This window comes from Oryctolagus cuniculus, chromosome 19 (assembly GCF_051225735.1).
Source record: "Oryctolagus cuniculus isolate XC-2025 breed Fujian yellow rabbit chromosome 19, ASM5122573v1, whole genome shotgun sequence".
Classification (NCBI taxonomy): domain Eukaryota; kingdom Metazoa; phylum Chordata; class Mammalia; order Lagomorpha; family Leporidae; genus Oryctolagus; species Oryctolagus cuniculus.
The window spans coordinates 2,555,872-2,572,074 of record NC_142885.1 but is presented as its reverse complement, the minus strand read 5'-3'; the positions used below and the strand labels follow the sequence as shown (position 1 = coordinate 2,572,074).

The 16,203-nt window shown below is 58.0% G+C and overlaps 1 protein-coding gene across 1 annotated transcript; it reads right to left on the bottom strand.

Annotated features, from left to right (window-relative positions):
* Positions 1 to 1,384: 1,384 nt before the first annotated feature.
* On the bottom strand, positions 1,385 to 14,071 carry LOC127489307 (golgin subfamily A member 2-like). Its single transcript, XM_089321938.1, is given in 19 exon segments — positions 1,385 to 1,639; positions 2,162 to 2,275; positions 2,525 to 2,591; positions 2,593 to 2,851; positions 3,203 to 3,386; positions 3,860 to 4,037; positions 4,281 to 4,339; positions 4,446 to 4,484; positions 5,330 to 5,364; positions 5,367 to 5,406; positions 5,566 to 5,622; positions 6,782 to 6,845; positions 6,966 to 7,009; positions 7,357 to 7,464; positions 10,351 to 10,367; positions 11,409 to 11,472; positions 12,318 to 12,440; positions 13,710 to 13,805; positions 13,919 to 14,071. Coding segments are annotated over 19 exon segments (1,956 nt in total).
* Positions 14,072 to 16,203: the final 2,132 nt, after the last annotated feature.

The following is a 16,203-nucleotide window of genomic DNA, read 5'->3' as shown; positions in this document are numbered from 1 at the left end:
CACACACACACGGCAGTGCCCCTGGAGTTGTAGTGTAAGGAGACCAGCCTGGAAGAGGCCTCTTCACCCCACTGAATGCCTGGCACAGCACAGAGGCTGCCCACTGCTGGCAGGCCCTGCTGCCCTGTGCAGTGCCCACCCGTAGCACAGCAGACCCTGGGCCCTGGGACAGTCCTGCTACACATGGCCAAGCAGTATGGCTCTATCTCTTTATTTCAAGATAATAACAGGAGCCACATCACCATGGTGCCACAACCCTGTCTCCGCCTCTTTCCTGGGCCATAGACTGTCAATAAATAAGTTTCCTAGCCCCAAATAATTATTAAGGCCTCCTCCTCATTTGCGAGCTCCAGCCTCAGCTATGATACAGGGGAGGCCCTACCCCCAGAATATACAAAATATACACAAGTACAATATGTACATGGGATGGTGGTGGAGAGGCCCACTGGAGGCAGCCTCTTCCCCTCATCAGGCCTAGAGTTAGCCCCAACTGTCCTAGGGCCTGACAGAATGCTGCCTACTGCCCTGCCCCAAAGTGCCTCCAAAGAAAAGGCAGTCCCCCAAATGCCTGCCTAGCCTGCCTTGGCCCTGCCTGGCTGGTGTGCCTCTTAGTAAGGGGACAGGCGCCCCTGCATCGCCTGCCACAGCCGACCCTTTGAGGGCTGTTGACCGTGCCTCCCAGCTGGCCTGCCTGGGGACACAGGCACGGAGTGAAGAGCTGGACCAAGCTTGGCCTCCCATTAGCCTCAGCTTGCCTAGGCCAACCTGCATTTGGGACCGGGAGCCTCCCTTAATAAGGGACTGCCCTCGCCCAGAGGACCCTCATCCTATTGTGCCCTCCTCGCCCATATACCCTTACCCATGATGCCCCTGGCCTGGAAGTAACCCTTGCCCATGATGATGCCCCTGCCCCAGAAGTGACCCCTGCCCAGTGATGCCCTTTCCCGGGTGCCCCCGACCAGCAATGACCCTCACTCAGATGCCCTCCTCTCCTGATGCCCTCATGTCTCTGCCTGCTGATGCCCCCATGTGATGTTCCTGGCCAGATTATGCTGGCCAGGCTGACAGCCCCAAGAGGGGCGATGAAAACTGCCTGGCTGACTTGCCCAAGTGGATGAGCACCCCCTGGTCTCGGCTGTTCTGGGGGCCACACAAATGCTGCCTGTGTTGGTCACGGCCTCTGAGGATGGAGCTGGAAATGAGGAGGCCCCAGGAGCCCCTGGGGTCCTCCAGAGAGGCAGCCTAAAGAGGCCTTTCTCTCCCCATCAGGGGTTCTGGCTAAGGAGGGAAGGGAACTGGGAAGGAACGGCAGGGGATAGGGTGGTTAGCAGGGGTGGAGTGGCAAGGATGGGTTTGGGGCTCTCTGGGCTGACGGCATCTGGTGTTAGACGATAATGTCGTCATGCTCGTTAGCCCGGTAGAAGGGGATGCAGTGGTTGGTGCCCAGGCCTGGGTGCTCCCGGGGGTTCTGCATCTCCTGTGGCTGCTTCCTGAGCTGCTGCGCAGTAGGGTTCTGCTTGTGTAGCACCTTCTTCTCAGAGTGCAGCTGTGTGTAGGCGGCCACGTGCTGCTGCAGGTGGAACAGGCACTGGTCGCGCTGTTGGTGCAGACCCTGAGCCTCCTGACTCTTCAGCTCCATCTGCGGAAGACCAAGGGGGGTGGGGGGAGCATGAGGGCAGGTGGGGGTTGCTAACCAATTCCACTGGTTGCAGGGGAGTGGCACAGAGCCCCACGTCTCCTGCACCCAGCCTCACACCTCATCCCCTTCTTTCCCATCACTTTAACTTGAGGCCACACGTGAGCGGGAAGGCATCAGCTGTTAGGGGAACACTTGTGCCTAATACTTTACATGCACAATATCAGCTCATCCTCAACACCTGTGTAAGGAAAAAATGCTAAGTTCCTTCATCAGGAATCCGAGGCTTAGCAAAGGGTAGCCTTTGTGTAGTGACCAGAAGAGCTGGGTGACACGCCTCTTGTGGGACAATGATGTCCAGGCCTGGGAGGAGCCCGGGGCTACCAGCCCTAAGAGAGGCAGGACAGTCGACATGGAGGTCACCTGTCACTCCAGACTGGAGCGGCCTCCCTCCTGGGCCTAGCACTGCCCTCCCCAGAGACTTGTCCCCATGGCCCAGTCCTTCACAGTCGGGCTGAGCATTACCGTTTCCTTCAGCTCCCCCAGCTTCTCCTGCAGCTGGCCGAGTTCCCTGGCCAGCTCGTTCTTGATGTGCTGCTCTGCCTGCAGCGAGAGGGTGAGCCGCATGTTGTCATTGCTCTGCACAGAGAGAAGCAATCCGTTGCCACCCAAAGTGGCTGCATCCGGATCCCAGCACCAGGTGCCCACCTCCCACAGTGCTGGGAGGGCTGGAAGCTCAGCCCCTCTCCTCCGACAGACATTTGAGCAGGATCCTGGCTCACAGGGCACCTGCCTAGGTCAATCACCATCCCCTTTGGTTGGGGGGAAGTGAAGGCCCAGAGGGAAGTGTTTTGTACCAGAGGCCTTGCCCAGGGAGGCCAAACACACCAGTCTCACGAAGCCATCCTGCAGCTTGGCCAGCTGCTCCTTGAGCTCCCGGTTCTGCAGGAGCGTGGCTGATGGTCACGCGGTCGCTCTGTGTGCGTTCCTCGGCCTGGTTGCCCCACAGCTCCGCCTCCCGCTCCAGCTGCAGCAGCCGCTGTTCCTGCTGCTGGTTCAGGCGACTCAGGCCTGCGTTGTCCTGCACCTGGGCCTGCAGCTGTCCCTCCAGGCTCTCCAGCTCCTTCTGCAGCTGCTCAGCCTGCGCCTGCAGCTGCTGTTCCACCTCCGACAGCCCTGCGGGGGAAGCTGGGGACTCTGGGGTGGGAGGCTCAGCTGAGAAAGGAAGCAGCCATCAGGGGCCCTGGCCTCTGGGTTTTCAAAAAGCTCCTGCTTGGTCCTTAGCTCCTCAGGCCAACTGCTTGCCCCACCCCAGTGCTGGCTTCTTGGCTAATGACTTTCCATATTCAAATGGTCATTACCCTTCCAAGCCAGGACACAGAGTGCTTGACCGTGCATGGTGGACAGTGGGTACGCCACCCCTATTTACAGATGAGGTCACCGAGGCTCAGAGAGATGACAAGACTTGCCATCCACCAGCACAGACCTGCTTCCCTCTGCCACAACACCCCTCACCAGGGCACCCGACACCTATCCTGCTCCCAGGCTACCTCTGCCCCTGCTCACCCATCTGGCTCTTGAGCTCGGCCACGGTGGTCTCCAGCTCCCGCACCTGACTCAGGCTGCGCTCCTTTTCCTCCCTCAGTGTGCAGAGCTGCCCAGAGCACAGGGAAAAGAGCCATGAGCAGGGGCCACTGCCTCCCTCTAAACCGATGCTGCCCCCAAAACCCAAACACACAGCCACCTCTGGCTGCAGTCCACAGCAGGTGCACTTGCTGTACTGTGCAACTTAGGAAGCAGCAGGGGATGGCCTCCTGGGATCCCGACACCCACACAGGAGGTCTGGATTGAGTTTCAATCTCCTGGCTTCAGCCCTGGCTGTTGAAGGCATTTTGAAAATGAACTAGTGGATGGAAGATCTCCCTCCATCTCTGTCTGTCTGCCTCTGCCTTCCTAACGGAAACCGAGATGCTTAAATACACATTTTTGAAAAGCTGTATCACTGAGATTCTGATTGTGTAGGTCCAGGTAGGGGCTCTGTGCAGAATTCTAGCAATTTCTGGAGGATTCTAGGGCAGGACCAGAATAAGGATTCAGAATTTCCATCTCTTGGCTGGGGGCCTCCCTGACAGTCCCTGGGGATGGTGGCCCCCGCGGGCTAGGGCTGGTGCTCCATGGGCTGCAGCCTCTTGCTTGTTGCAGCAGCAGCTCAGACATTCCCACCTTCTTCTGCAGCTCCTCCGTGCCCAGCCGCAGGGTCTTCTTTTCGGACACGAGGACTCGAAGCCTCTCTCGGAGCTCAGAGTTCTGCTGCTTCAGGTCCTCATTGTTTTTGTTGTGGTGAGAGGAATGAGCAAACAGAGAGCACCGCTCTGGTGACCAACCCATCTTCTTGCTGCACCTGCCAAGAACCTTGGTGTTGGAGGGGTCCCCAACAATCAGGTCACTCCCATGGCAGGCCAGAGAGAGGACCTGAGCTGCCTGAGGCCATCGCATGAGCTGGTGGCACAGCTGGGACCAGAGCTTGGCTCTGCACACGTCCCAGCCTGTACAGCCACTTCCTCCTCATGCTCCCCGGCACCCCTCTCCTCATCACCTGTACTAAGGTCCCCCAGACTCCTCCCCACCGCCTTCCCCTTCTTACTTGTTCTTGTATAACAGCAGTTTCAGAGCATTTCGCTCTTTGGTCAGTTCCTTGGTGTGCTGCAAACACAGAAAAGCTACATCAGATCTCAGGGACCCTGGAGGGGGAGGGCGTGGGGTGTAGACCCAGCAGCCGTGCCATGAGCAGACACAGAAATCACATTACTTTTTCCACTTGCTCCATAGTTTCTTGGTTCTGTTGTTTCTGTGGGGAAGAGTCAAAGAAGGGAAGGTGACTAAGGATGTCCCCTCTACTCCACTCCCAGAGCAAGAGGGGGTGGGCAGGGGGCCAGAGCGGGATTGGCACGTTCTCAGACCCTATGGGCACAGGGCCTGTCCTGAGGCTCCCAAGGAAAGAGCATGTGGGTCTTTGCTGGTTTTTGCTCACAGCTATGGAACCGAGTCTGAATCGGGATTCTCCTTAGGGGACAGTAAGGTGAGCCTCCAGAAACGGAATGTGAGAAAAGACAGGCCTTCCACTAGGTTTGGATTTACAGGGGTGTGCGCATCGTTTGACAGCTCAGCACGTGCTACATAGGGGTTGGGGCTGCTCTTAACAGCGGGGATACAGGAATGAAAAGCACAGGTAAGATCCCTTCTCTCCCTGAGGTTGACATCCCAGGGAGCCTGGAAATCTTGGATTCTTAGAGCTAAAAGAGACCTTTGACAACTGCCATTTCAACCTCCTTGGGAACTCAAGCCCAGGGCGGAGAGGCGCTTTTCCAAACTCAAAACTCAGGTCAGGGCCTGAGTCAGGGTGGGGACATGAGGCTCATGGCCAGTGCTGAACGAGAGGCCACAATCCCAGGGCTGTGTGGCCAGGGTGCAAGCAGGGGTATCTGAAGAAGGGAGGAGGCAGAGAGCGCAGCAACAGGATGAGAGCCATGCTGCACGCTCCCTGCTCTGGGGTCCCTCCAGCTGAGACCTGGTCCACCCAGCACCCCACTCTCCCTCACACCAGGGGGCCCCCAGCCCCTTTTTCAGAGCCCGTGGGGAAACAGAAGCCCAAGGTGGGCAGCATGGAATCAGGGGACCCCACTGGGCTCTTACCAATTCCTCTATGGTGTTACTGAGCTGTTTGTTAGATAGCTGGAGTCCAGGGCTACTGCCAGCTCTTGGTACCTGCTCTGAGGCACATGCAGAGAGGAGGAGTTGCAGGAGGGTTTGAGGAGAGGCAAAGAGAGCAGTCATTAGGGCTGGGGTGGCACGGGCTGTCTCAGCTGGCAGCAGGGCACTCAGCCCCTGCTGTGGGAGAAGAGGGGGGCTGGCCCTGCAGAGCCACTCACCTCCAGATCCTTCATGTAGGAAGATGTGAGGCTCTCTCCATTGATGTAGGACGTTGACTAGAAGAGACAAGAGCTCCCATGGAGATGCTACATCCTCCACCGCCAAGTCCCTACCCTCAGACTACCTCTCCCCCCCGACCTCCACCTGGCAACTCTTCTCCCAGCCTGGCCTCTTCCTCTCATCTATGCCTACCCTCAGACTACCTCCTCCCCCACCTGGCAACTCCTCTGCCCAGCCTGGCCTCTTCCTCTCATCACCCTCTATGCCTACCCTCAGACTACCTCTCCTCCCACCTCCACCTCCACCTGGCAACTCTTCTCCCAGCCTGGCCTCTTCCTCTCATCACCCTCTATGCCTACCCTCAGACTACCTCTCCTCCCACCTCCACCTCCACCTGGCAACTCCTCTGCCCAGCCTGGCCTCTTCCTCTCATCACCGTCTATGCCTACCCTCAGACTACCTCTCTCCCCCCCCCACCTCCACCTGGCAACTCCTCTGCCCAGATTGGCCTCTTCCTCTCCTCACCCTCTATGCCAGCTTCTCCTGGGTCTCACTGTTATATCTTAATGTTAGCTGTCGCAAAGCACACCGGACACCGGAGTAAGGGAAAGGGTTTATTGGGGAACAACCTACAGACTGGAGTGAAGGAGCGGCGAAGGAAAAAAGGGAGGGAGACTGTAAGAGAGAGAGAGACAGAAAGGAGAAGAGCTAGCAAGGAGAGAAGTTAAAGCAGAGAAGAGGAGAGAGGAGAGCTGAGCCAAGAGCCCAGAGGAGGAGGCTGGAGAGAGGAACCGAGCAAGAGAGAGCAGGGGAGAGGGTGCAAGAGAGCACGTGTTCAGGAACAGGCCCTTTTAAAACTTTGCCTGAGGGCGGGCAGGGAAGCAGGAGCAGCCAATCCCATTAGGATGGGGGTGGAGCCTGGCTCAGGTAGCTGGGCCATGCAGCCAACTGCGCCAGTTTCCTAACACTCATCACCATCCCCCTCCCTTCCCAAGTGATGCTCTCCCTGTGCTTCCTGCACTGAGATACATGGTCACCGTTCTCATGGCCATGTCCTTCATCTGTATGGCTTCCAAGAAGAAGCCATCACCCAGCCTGCCCAACACGGCCCAGCAGGTCAGTCTATCCCAGGATCTGCCCATCTCTCAGGAATCCCAGCCTCCATTCTGTCCTTTCCTCTCTCTCCTCCCTTCCTGAGTCTCAGTGTCTGGGTACCTCGGAGACAAGACCATGGAGCTGCTGAGCAGGTTGACGCAGGCTCTCCATGGAGGACAATGTCCTAGGGACAGGCACACAGAGGTCAGGGGTGCAGGGGCTTGATGCAAAAGAGGTCCTTGGGCCGTGGCCTGCCCTCACTCCCATGGCTTAGGGACTGCTGCCCGCACAGGAAGACACTCACTTGGTCTCATCTATGAGGACAGGGCCATGGTCAGCATCATGGATCTGAGGGAGAAGAGAGAGTGATCACCCGATTTCCAGTAAGAACCACCCAGGGGTGGCAGGAGCCCAGCTCCTTCCAGCAACCTGCCACTGCCACAAGCTCAAGAGAAAGCCCCATCTTGGCCTCCCCCACCCCAGTGCTGGGAAGGGTGCCTGGCACTGGGAACCAAGCTGCGGGAAGAAAGGAGAAGAGAAGGCACAGCAGGCGCAGTCCTCTGGGATTGGTGCCTGGCACTGGGAACCAAGCTGCCGGAAGAAAGGAGAAGAGAAGGCACAGCAGGCGCAGTCATCTGGGAAGGGAGATGGTGCAAGCATACGGGAGTAGCAGACACAAGGACAGAGGCAGAAACCCGAGTTGGTGCCATGCTAGTTAGACTAGCGCCAGGGGGCGCTACACCACCAGGTAACATGGTGGCATCAGCAGAGGGTGGTGCAGGAGCAGCGCGGTCTTTGGGCGCCTGTCAGGGAGGAGCAGGAGGTTAGGGGGCCGTGCAGGAGAGGAGGTGCCTCGCTGCCATGGACACAAGGGCACAGAGCAGGTAGGAAGATGTCGTAGCAGTCAGAGTGACAGTCACACATGCTGGGAACCACAGGGGTTGTGGGAATGGCTTGCCCAGGCTTGGGGACACGTGGCATCTTTTCAGGTGGCCAAAGCTCAAAGGAAGGGGACTACGACCTCTGTGTACACGAGGCCCTGGTTCTCCCTGGACCTCAGCAAGGGCTCTGACCTCCGGCAGCCGCAGCAGGCAGAAGGAACGGGCACCAACATCAGGGAGCACGGCAGTGTTCTTCCAGGAAGCCAGTCTCTGCCGCACAGTGACCCTAACTCTAGGCCCCTGCTGGGCCGAGGCCGCTGGTGGTGACGGGGCTCCCTCCAGGTAGCTCTCTGCCGCTGCCCTCTCCTGCTCTCCACCCTTTCTCCCTGCTCTCCTCTCTGCCTCAACCATCAGCTGTAGTTCTCTGATTCAGGCCTTTCCAAGGAGAAATGTTGCCCAAGAAGCCCCTCCCTGCTTTCTGGAGATAAAATCAACCACAGCCGCCTCATGGGCATACCTCTCAGCCCAATCTCGCAGCTCCAGAAACACCTACTCTACCAAAAGAAGCCAGGAAATCACAGGTAAGATGTCTGCTCTTTGACTTGGCACATGGAGGTTATGGCGCCTCATTGCCAGAAAAACTGCTAGGGAACAATGCGGGGATCTAGTGCTTGGAGCCGTGGAGAAGCCTCTCCTCCTTCTCCCGCAGTGGGACCCCCTCCCTCGGCCAGCCCCATCCAACTTCTCCCCAGGCTCAGGCCTAACTCTCGGTCCACGCATCTGGCTCTAGAGACCACCTCATCTCAGCAGGCCAGACGGCCGCACACAGCCAAGATGACTGAACAAGTGACAGCAGCCAGAGGAGCAGAGTGAAGGCAGGGAGTTGCTGCCTGCTCTCTGGACACTTCAGCCCTGGCCTCTGAAAACCCCAATTGGCTGCCTCCTTAGATTCCAGGCTGCAAAGTCTACAGATGAGGATGAGGCGTGCTGAGTCTGCAGTTGTACCTTTGGAGAGTGGACCAGCAGATGGAAGACTTCTCTCTCCCTCTCTCTCTCTCTCTCTCTCTCATCTTGGCTTCTCTATAACTGTGCTTTTCAAATACAAACATAAGTAAAAGAAAATAGAATCTATGTACTGTGATTACTTTGTGAACAACCAAGTCACAATTCTACTTCTCAAGGTGGAGCTTCGCCTGTTGTCAGGACACCAGATGAGAAGCCTGCCCCTCCCATCACGTCTGAAGGTGGAGCTTTGCCTGGGCATCAGGACACCAGATGAGAAGCCTGCACCTGGCTTTCAGTCTGAAGGTGGAGTTCGGCTGGGTGTCAGGACACCAGGTGAGAAGCATGCACCTCGCGTTCAGTTTAAAGGTGGAGCTTCGCCTGAGTGTAGGACACCAGATGAGAAGCCTGCACCTCACATCGCGACTGAAGGTGGAGCTTCACCTGGGTGTCAGGACACCATATGAGAAGTCATCTGCCTTTCAGTCTGTAGGTGGAGCTTCTCTTGTGCATCAGGACACCAGATGAGAAGCCTGCACCTGGCTTTCAGTCTGAAGGTGGAGCTTCACTTGGGCTTCAGGACACCAGATTAGAAGCCTGAACCTCCTTCACGTCTGGAGGTGGAGCTTCGCCTGGGTATCAGGACACCAGATGAGAAGCCTGCTCCTGGCTTTCAGTCAAGGGTGAGCTTCACCTGGGTGTAAGGACACCAGATGAGAAGCCTGAATCTGGCTTTCAGTCTGAATGTGGAGCTTCACCTGGGCGTCAGGACACCAGATTAGAAGCCTGAAGCTCCTTCAAATCTGGAGGTGGAACTTCACCTTGGTGTCAGAACACCAGATGAGCCTTCACCTGGCTTTCAGTCTCAAGGTGGAACTTCGCCTGGGTGTCAGGACACCAGATGAGAAGCCTGCATCTCGCTTTCAGTCTGAAGGTGGAGCTTCGCCTGGGTGTCAGGACACCAGATGAGAAGCCTGCACCAGGCTTTGAGTCTGAAGATGGAGCTTCACCTGGGTGTCAGGACACCAAATGAGAAGCCTGCATCTCTCTTTCAGACTGAAGGGGGAGCTTCACCTGGGCGTCAAGACACCAGATTAGAAACCAGAACCTCCTTCACAACTGGAGGTGGAGCTGCGCCTGGGTGTCAGGACACCTGATGAGAAGCCTGCACCTGGATTTCCGTCTGAATGTGGAGATGGGCTGGGTGTCAGCACACCAGATGTGAAGCCTGCACCTGGCTTTCAGTCTGAAGGGGAAAATCGTCTGGGTGTCAGGACACCGGATGAGAAGTCTGAATCTGGCTTTCAGTCTGAATGTGGAGCTTCACCTAGACATCAGGACACCAGATGAGAAGCCTGCACCTCGCTTCACGTCTGCAGGTGGAGTTTCGCCTGGGTGTCAGGACACCGGATGAGAAGCCTGCACCTGGCTTTCAGTCTGAAGGTGGAGCTTTGTCTGGGTGTCAGGACACCAAATGAGAAGGCTACTCATGGCTTTCAGTCTGAAGGTGGAGCTTCGCTTGGGTGTCAGGACACCAGATGAGAAGACTGCACCTGACTTCAGAGTTCCTGAGCCCGATTCCTAGCTCCAGCTCTGACTCCAGCTTCCTGCTCATGCCAACCATGCAGACACTGTGATGGCTCAAGTACACTGAGCTACTCGAAGTCAAGTACTCAGCTGTCAGGACTTCGTGCCTGGTCCCTGCCCAGACTATGCCATTTGTTGTCTCCTCTGAGGCCGCAGAGTGATCATGGCCCCTACTCAGACCTACCTGTGTGGGAGCCGCCGTGATGGTTGACCAGCCACCTGTCCCTTTCCCCAGGCCCATCTCCAGATCAGCCCTGCTACTCTGGCTTGGCTGAAGGCCCTGGGGTAGTTAGGAAGTGCCAACATTATCTGCAGGTAATGGCCTACCTAGCCCTGCGTGCCTGTGCCCTGTCCCTCCCCCAACTCAGGCTCCTTGCAGCCCTGAAAGGTGTTCTATGACCTCACGATGCTGCCTATGACCTCATCACTCCTTCTGCCTCCACCACTCACCACGTGGATGAATATTACCCACCTTTAATCTTCACACTGGCCTCAAACGCCACCTCCTGCAGCTGCAAGTCCATTCGGAACCCACCTCCGTCACCTAGCCATGCAGCTGGCCTATTGCCGCCTTTCCTCTGCCCCCTCAGAGCACTCTGCCACCCCCATGGCACCTCCTGTCTTGTTCTTCTACTTCCACCACTGTGCATCCAATGCCTTTGCCATCCATGGGCCTAGTGAACACGGTTGGTTGAGTGTCCCATCTGATATGTCAAAGAGACGAGGGGCAGGCAGAGTGTCCTAGCACTGGTCTGTCTGGGTAGCCTCACATCCTTGCCGGTTAGTTCCTCTGAAAAGCTAACCTCCATCCTTGTGATTATAAAGCCAATTCATTTTCTCTTAATTCTACCTTCTCACTCTCAAACCAAAATGGAATTCATCAAGTTGAAAAATCACTCACTTCTATCTGGTCTACTTGCCCAGAGGGCAAAATGTAACAGCATTTGTATGTTTTCAAATCTCTCCTGGTCTGACCGCACTGGGCATTCAAAGCCCAAAACGCCACAGACCTGCTCTGGAAGTTATTCCCAAATTACCGAATCTTTGAGGTGTGCCTTACCCTCTCCAAGATGATAAAAGACACAAGGGAAGGGAAAAAATGCAATTAGCCAAGCAGGGGAGGAAGCAGACATAAGCAGGCCGAGGGTTAATGGCAGCAACTTAAAACAAGCCAGAGTATGCAGCAAATGAGACAAGCCTCAGGGACATGCACATCTGGGAGGCAGCAAGCCAGAGAGGGGGGGTCTCGGCACTGCCTCCCCTTCCACTTGTCCTATGGGGCAGTGCTACCCCATCAGAACGGTTAAGGTCAGACACCAGCACCTTCAGTATGTCCTGCATCTAGAGGCAGTGAAAAGGGGAAAACAAGGGCAGGGGAAGACACAGAGACGTGGCTTAGAGAGAGGCGAGGATGTCGGGGAAGGAAGAGGTGGAGTCAGGAAACGGAGGCTGAGGAAGAGCAGAGATCCACACCGTGGCCTCCAGGCCATCCTCTCAGACTGGCCATTGCTGCCTCGCCAGACAGAGGGAAAAGTCCCCAGGCGCCAGAGTCACAGGAAGCACAGTCACTGACCAGCACGGCTCTCAGACCCTCCCCCAGACACGACCCCCACTCTCCATGTTAAAACCAGACTTCTGCAGAAGGGTTCTCTTGAACAGGGAGGCTACAGCTCAACAATTAGAAGACACTGTTCCAATCCAATAATATCTGACGGCCTGAAACGGAAGCCCAGGGGAGGCTGTGACTTTTCTGAGGTCACCCAGAGCCAAGGCCGCATCCCAGTGCCTGGGGCTTCCTAAGGGGACAGCCCGATGGCCGGGCTGCTCTCACTGACCTGGCTTTTCTTGAGGCCGGGGATGAGGAAGTCGCAAATACCAGCGACTATGAATGTTACAAGACCCTGTATTCTGGATTAATACGAGAACAGCAAAAACTCTCAAACTTTGTAAGTAAAACATCAGCCCTATCTATTTCACAGATGTGGAAAGAGAGGCCCAGAAAGCTTGAACAGTTTGCCTTACATCATATCCCTAGCAGAGGGAAAGGGAGCATTCAGACCCAGAATCCTTGACCAGTATCTAACACTCCCTTCCACCATCTTCCACTGTCCTCTGGATCCCCAACCCCCACCCCCCATTGCCCCTTAGCCCCCAAGCCCTCAGCAGCCTGGCCAGCCAAGACTCACATCCTCAGTTGAGTGACAACCCCGAGAAGTGGTTGTCTCAGGGCTACTGCTGTTTTTGAGGTTTTTCTTCTTTTTTCCTCCTGCAGGACCACCACGCCTGTTCTTCCGCTGATACTCTCTTAACTGTGGAAAGGAAAAGCAGTTGATTCTCTGGAATGCCCTAAGCCCCTGCAGTCACATCCTACTTCACAGTGTTCACAAGAACTCTCATGCCCACCACTGACTTCATGCCACCGACAACCCTTCAAGGGGCTGGAACGATCAGTTAATGTCTGAAGAACTGACAGCATGCCTTCAATAAAAGGGAATGATGGAATTTAAAATCAGCTTCCAACTCTCACTTCTGGGGTTCTGCCAAGAATCAGCAGCTGCTGGGAACAAAACCAGAGGTAGAGGTAGAAGGTTAAACATTATGGGGTCAGGAATTGCATTTTGTGTGGTTTGGAAACAAGACATTGGGTCCTTCCTTCCATATTAGAACCTCACAGAACTTCGAGGGGCACCCCGAGGAACCCTGGACACCGAGGAGAAAGAGTAGAACCCAGGCATTATTCCAGCCAAGGGCCCATTATGACATCATGACAGGTTCTGACCCAAGCCCCAGGGCGGCCTCACCAAGCTGCTGCCTGCTCCTCTATGGCAGTGCCCTCACCCAGCTTCAAAAACTCCCCTGGGGAGGGTTCAGGCTACAAAGTTTAGTCTCCCAAAGTCTGTTCCACAGACGGTCACACAGCTGTCACTCCAGAGAGCCTGAGAACTCGCACAACCCCCAAAGTAAGTCTCTGGAGAGTCGAAACCTGGGGGAAAACCAAACCTGTTTTCCCGCGGTCACCCAGAAACACTGCCCACACTTCCAGCTCCCCGAGAATGGGACACATCTCACTGTCAGTGTCCGAGCTGAGGAAGGGGGTCCCCAAGTCCCCAGTCCCCTTGCAGGCAGAAGCAGAAAGGGGGTGAGGACTTAGGGGACTGGGCCAGGAGATCAAAGCCCCAGCTAAAGGTAATGACAGTCCCCAGGGGGATTTGGCCTCAGTGCATCCCACTCTGCCCTACCCACACTCTGTGCAGGGGGAGGTGGGGCGCAGGGTAGGGACCCGAGTCCTTGGAGACTCAGCCCACAGACCCCAGAAGGTCCGGCTTCGGGAGGCCGGAGGCTAGGTCTGAGGCTGGGCCGAGGAGCCCCAGGAGCCAATGGCCCAAAGTCACCCAGGGGCGACAAGCCAGGGCGGGGTCTGGGTGCTGAGGGGGCGGTGCTGGCTGAGAGGACTTGGGTGGGGGAAGCCAAGGGGCGTTCGGGCTCGACCAGAGTGTCTGAGGAGCCGCACAGAACCCACGGACCGGCCGTCAGAGCGGCAGTGGGCTGGGCCGGGGGGTGCGACCCCGACGTTTTACCTTTTTCTTGGCCGCAGCCAGCTTGCTCTGTCGGGTTTCCTCCGACATCGTGGGGCGTGGAGGGGGCGGGGCTGGGTGGGGCACATCACCATGATCCTGGCAACCAACGCGAGTTGCTCCTGGCAGCTACCGTGCAGATGTGTGACTGAGCCGGGAGACGCAGGTTCAGGGCAGAACTCGGCGGGGCTGGCTGGGCGTGGTCGCCACACTTCAAGCCCATTGGTCAGTGAGAAAGACGAAACAAAGAGGGGCGTGGTCCGAGGCGTCAAAATGGGAGCTGCACATGCAGCTCTGTCACCGCCCACTCTGGGGGCGGGGCGATTTCCCTTGGGTGCGGGCGCAGCTTTCTGGGAGCCTCTCATGGCGTCCGACACAGAATTCTAGTCAGTCTGCGGACCCCAGAGGCCGCTCTCCGGCCCGCGCCCTGGACCCCCTTTCTCCACAGGCGCCCCCGCACCGGGGCCCTCAGAGGGGCTCAGGAGGTGGTGCGGAGCGCAGAGCAGGGGACACTGCATCAGTTCACGACCCCTTTCTGACTCCTCCCAGATGTGCCCCAGACGTTCTCGTTTCAGAAATCCCCTCAGGGACCCTTTCACGTCCTCCAGACACTGCCCTCTCACACCCAGCCCTTCCTCGAGGGGCCCCACACTGACCCCGCCCAGCTGGATCCAGTCAGACGCGCCCAGGTCCCGGCGGCTCCTCCGCCCGCGCCCCCACGGGCCCCCTTTCCCCTCAGAGCAGCTCCGGGGCCTCAGCCTCTCCCACGCTTCCCTCCAGGGCTGAGCAGGACCCGGCCGCAGCTGCCTCGGGGCCTTCTGGTCACGGTGAGTAGTGCGTGTGCCCCCGACCCCCTGAGTGTGCCCGCACCCCCCGACCCGTGCGGATAGTTGCGGACCCCATCCCGTGAGGGTGTCTGTGCCCCCGGCCCGTGAGAATGTCTGCGCCCCCAACCCGTGAGGGTGTCTGCGCCCCCCAACCCATGAGTGTGCCTGCGCCCCCCGACCCTTGCGGATGGTTGCGGACCCCATCCCGTGAGGTTGTCTGTGCCCCCCGACCCGTGTGTGTGCCTGCACCGCCCAACTCCATGAGTGAGCCTGCGCACCCCCCTATCCGTGCACTCCCAAGCCGTGAGCATGGCTACGGACCCAGACCCCGTGAGGATGCCAGCACCTCCCGACCCCATCATGGTGGATGCACCCCCCCGACCCGTGAGGAAGTCTGTGCCCCCAGACCCCGTGCGTGTGCCTGCGTTCCCAGATCCACGTGGATGTCTGGGCCCCCAACCAGTGGGGGTGCCTATGCCCCCTGACTCCGTGCATGTGCCAGAGCCCCCAGACCCTGTGAGGATTTCTGTGCCTCCTGAACCGTGAGGGGGCCTGTGCCCCCCGACCTGTGAGGAAGTCTACGCCCCCCAACCCCATGAGTGTGCCTGAGCCCCCCGACCAGTGAGGATGTCCAGGCCACCGAGCCGTGAGCATGGCTGCGGACCCCAACCCCGTGCGGGGGGCTGCAGTAGACATCAACCCTGTGAGGGTGCCAGCACCTCCCAACCCCATGAGGGTGCCAGCGCCTCCCAACCCCATGGGGGGGCTGCACCCCCGACCTCTTGAGGTTGCCTGGGCCCCTCGACTCATGAGGGTGCCAGCATCCACCGACCAGAGAAGATGCCAGCATCCCAACCCTGTGAGTGTGCATGGGCCCCCAACACTGTGAGAATGCCCATGCCCCCTGACCCATGAGGGAGCCGGTGCCCCCCGACACGTGAAGTTGCCAGTGGCCTCCAATTCGTGAGTGTGCCAGCACCCCCAATTCTGTGTGGGTGCCAACGCCCTCCATCCCGTGAGGATTTCTGAGCCCACCCAATGTGGGGAGGATGTCTGCATGCCCCCCACACAGTGGCATCACGGCTACCCCCAGCCCTCTCCCACCCCAACCACAGCCCACAGGTGGGCCTTCCTCAGTCTTCCTGAGCAGACAAAACTCTGGGAGGCTCCCGAACTGTCTTTCAGAATCCCTCTCAGTGCCCCCTGAGGAGCGTCAGCCAAGGTAGGCACCTGCCACTCTGCCTGCCTCAGGACCGCATCTGCCCCACTGCACCAGCCCCACACTGGGGGCGCCCCTGGGACCTCAGAGCCAGGCCCCTCCTTCTCCCTACTGCAGCGCCAGACTCCCTCTTTCCTGTTTCTGTCCTTGGGCCAGCTGGCTCTCTCCTCTCCCTTCCCAGCCAGCCTCAGGACTCAGTGTCGCTGCCCAGGGCCTCCGTGGCTGAGCCTGGGGGTTCTTGGGACAGGATCCGCACCACTGGCAGATGTGGGTGCCCTCTGGAGCTTCCAGAGAGGCCAGGGAACTTGTGGTTGATGGTGTAGGGGCTGGGAACTTGGGGGGTGTTGTGGGACAGCCAGAGGCCTTTGAACTTCCTCCTGGGCGTGCCACACCTGCCCCAATCGGAGCTGTGCTGCTGGGGGCAGGGAACAGAGGGTATCAAGCCCCCCAG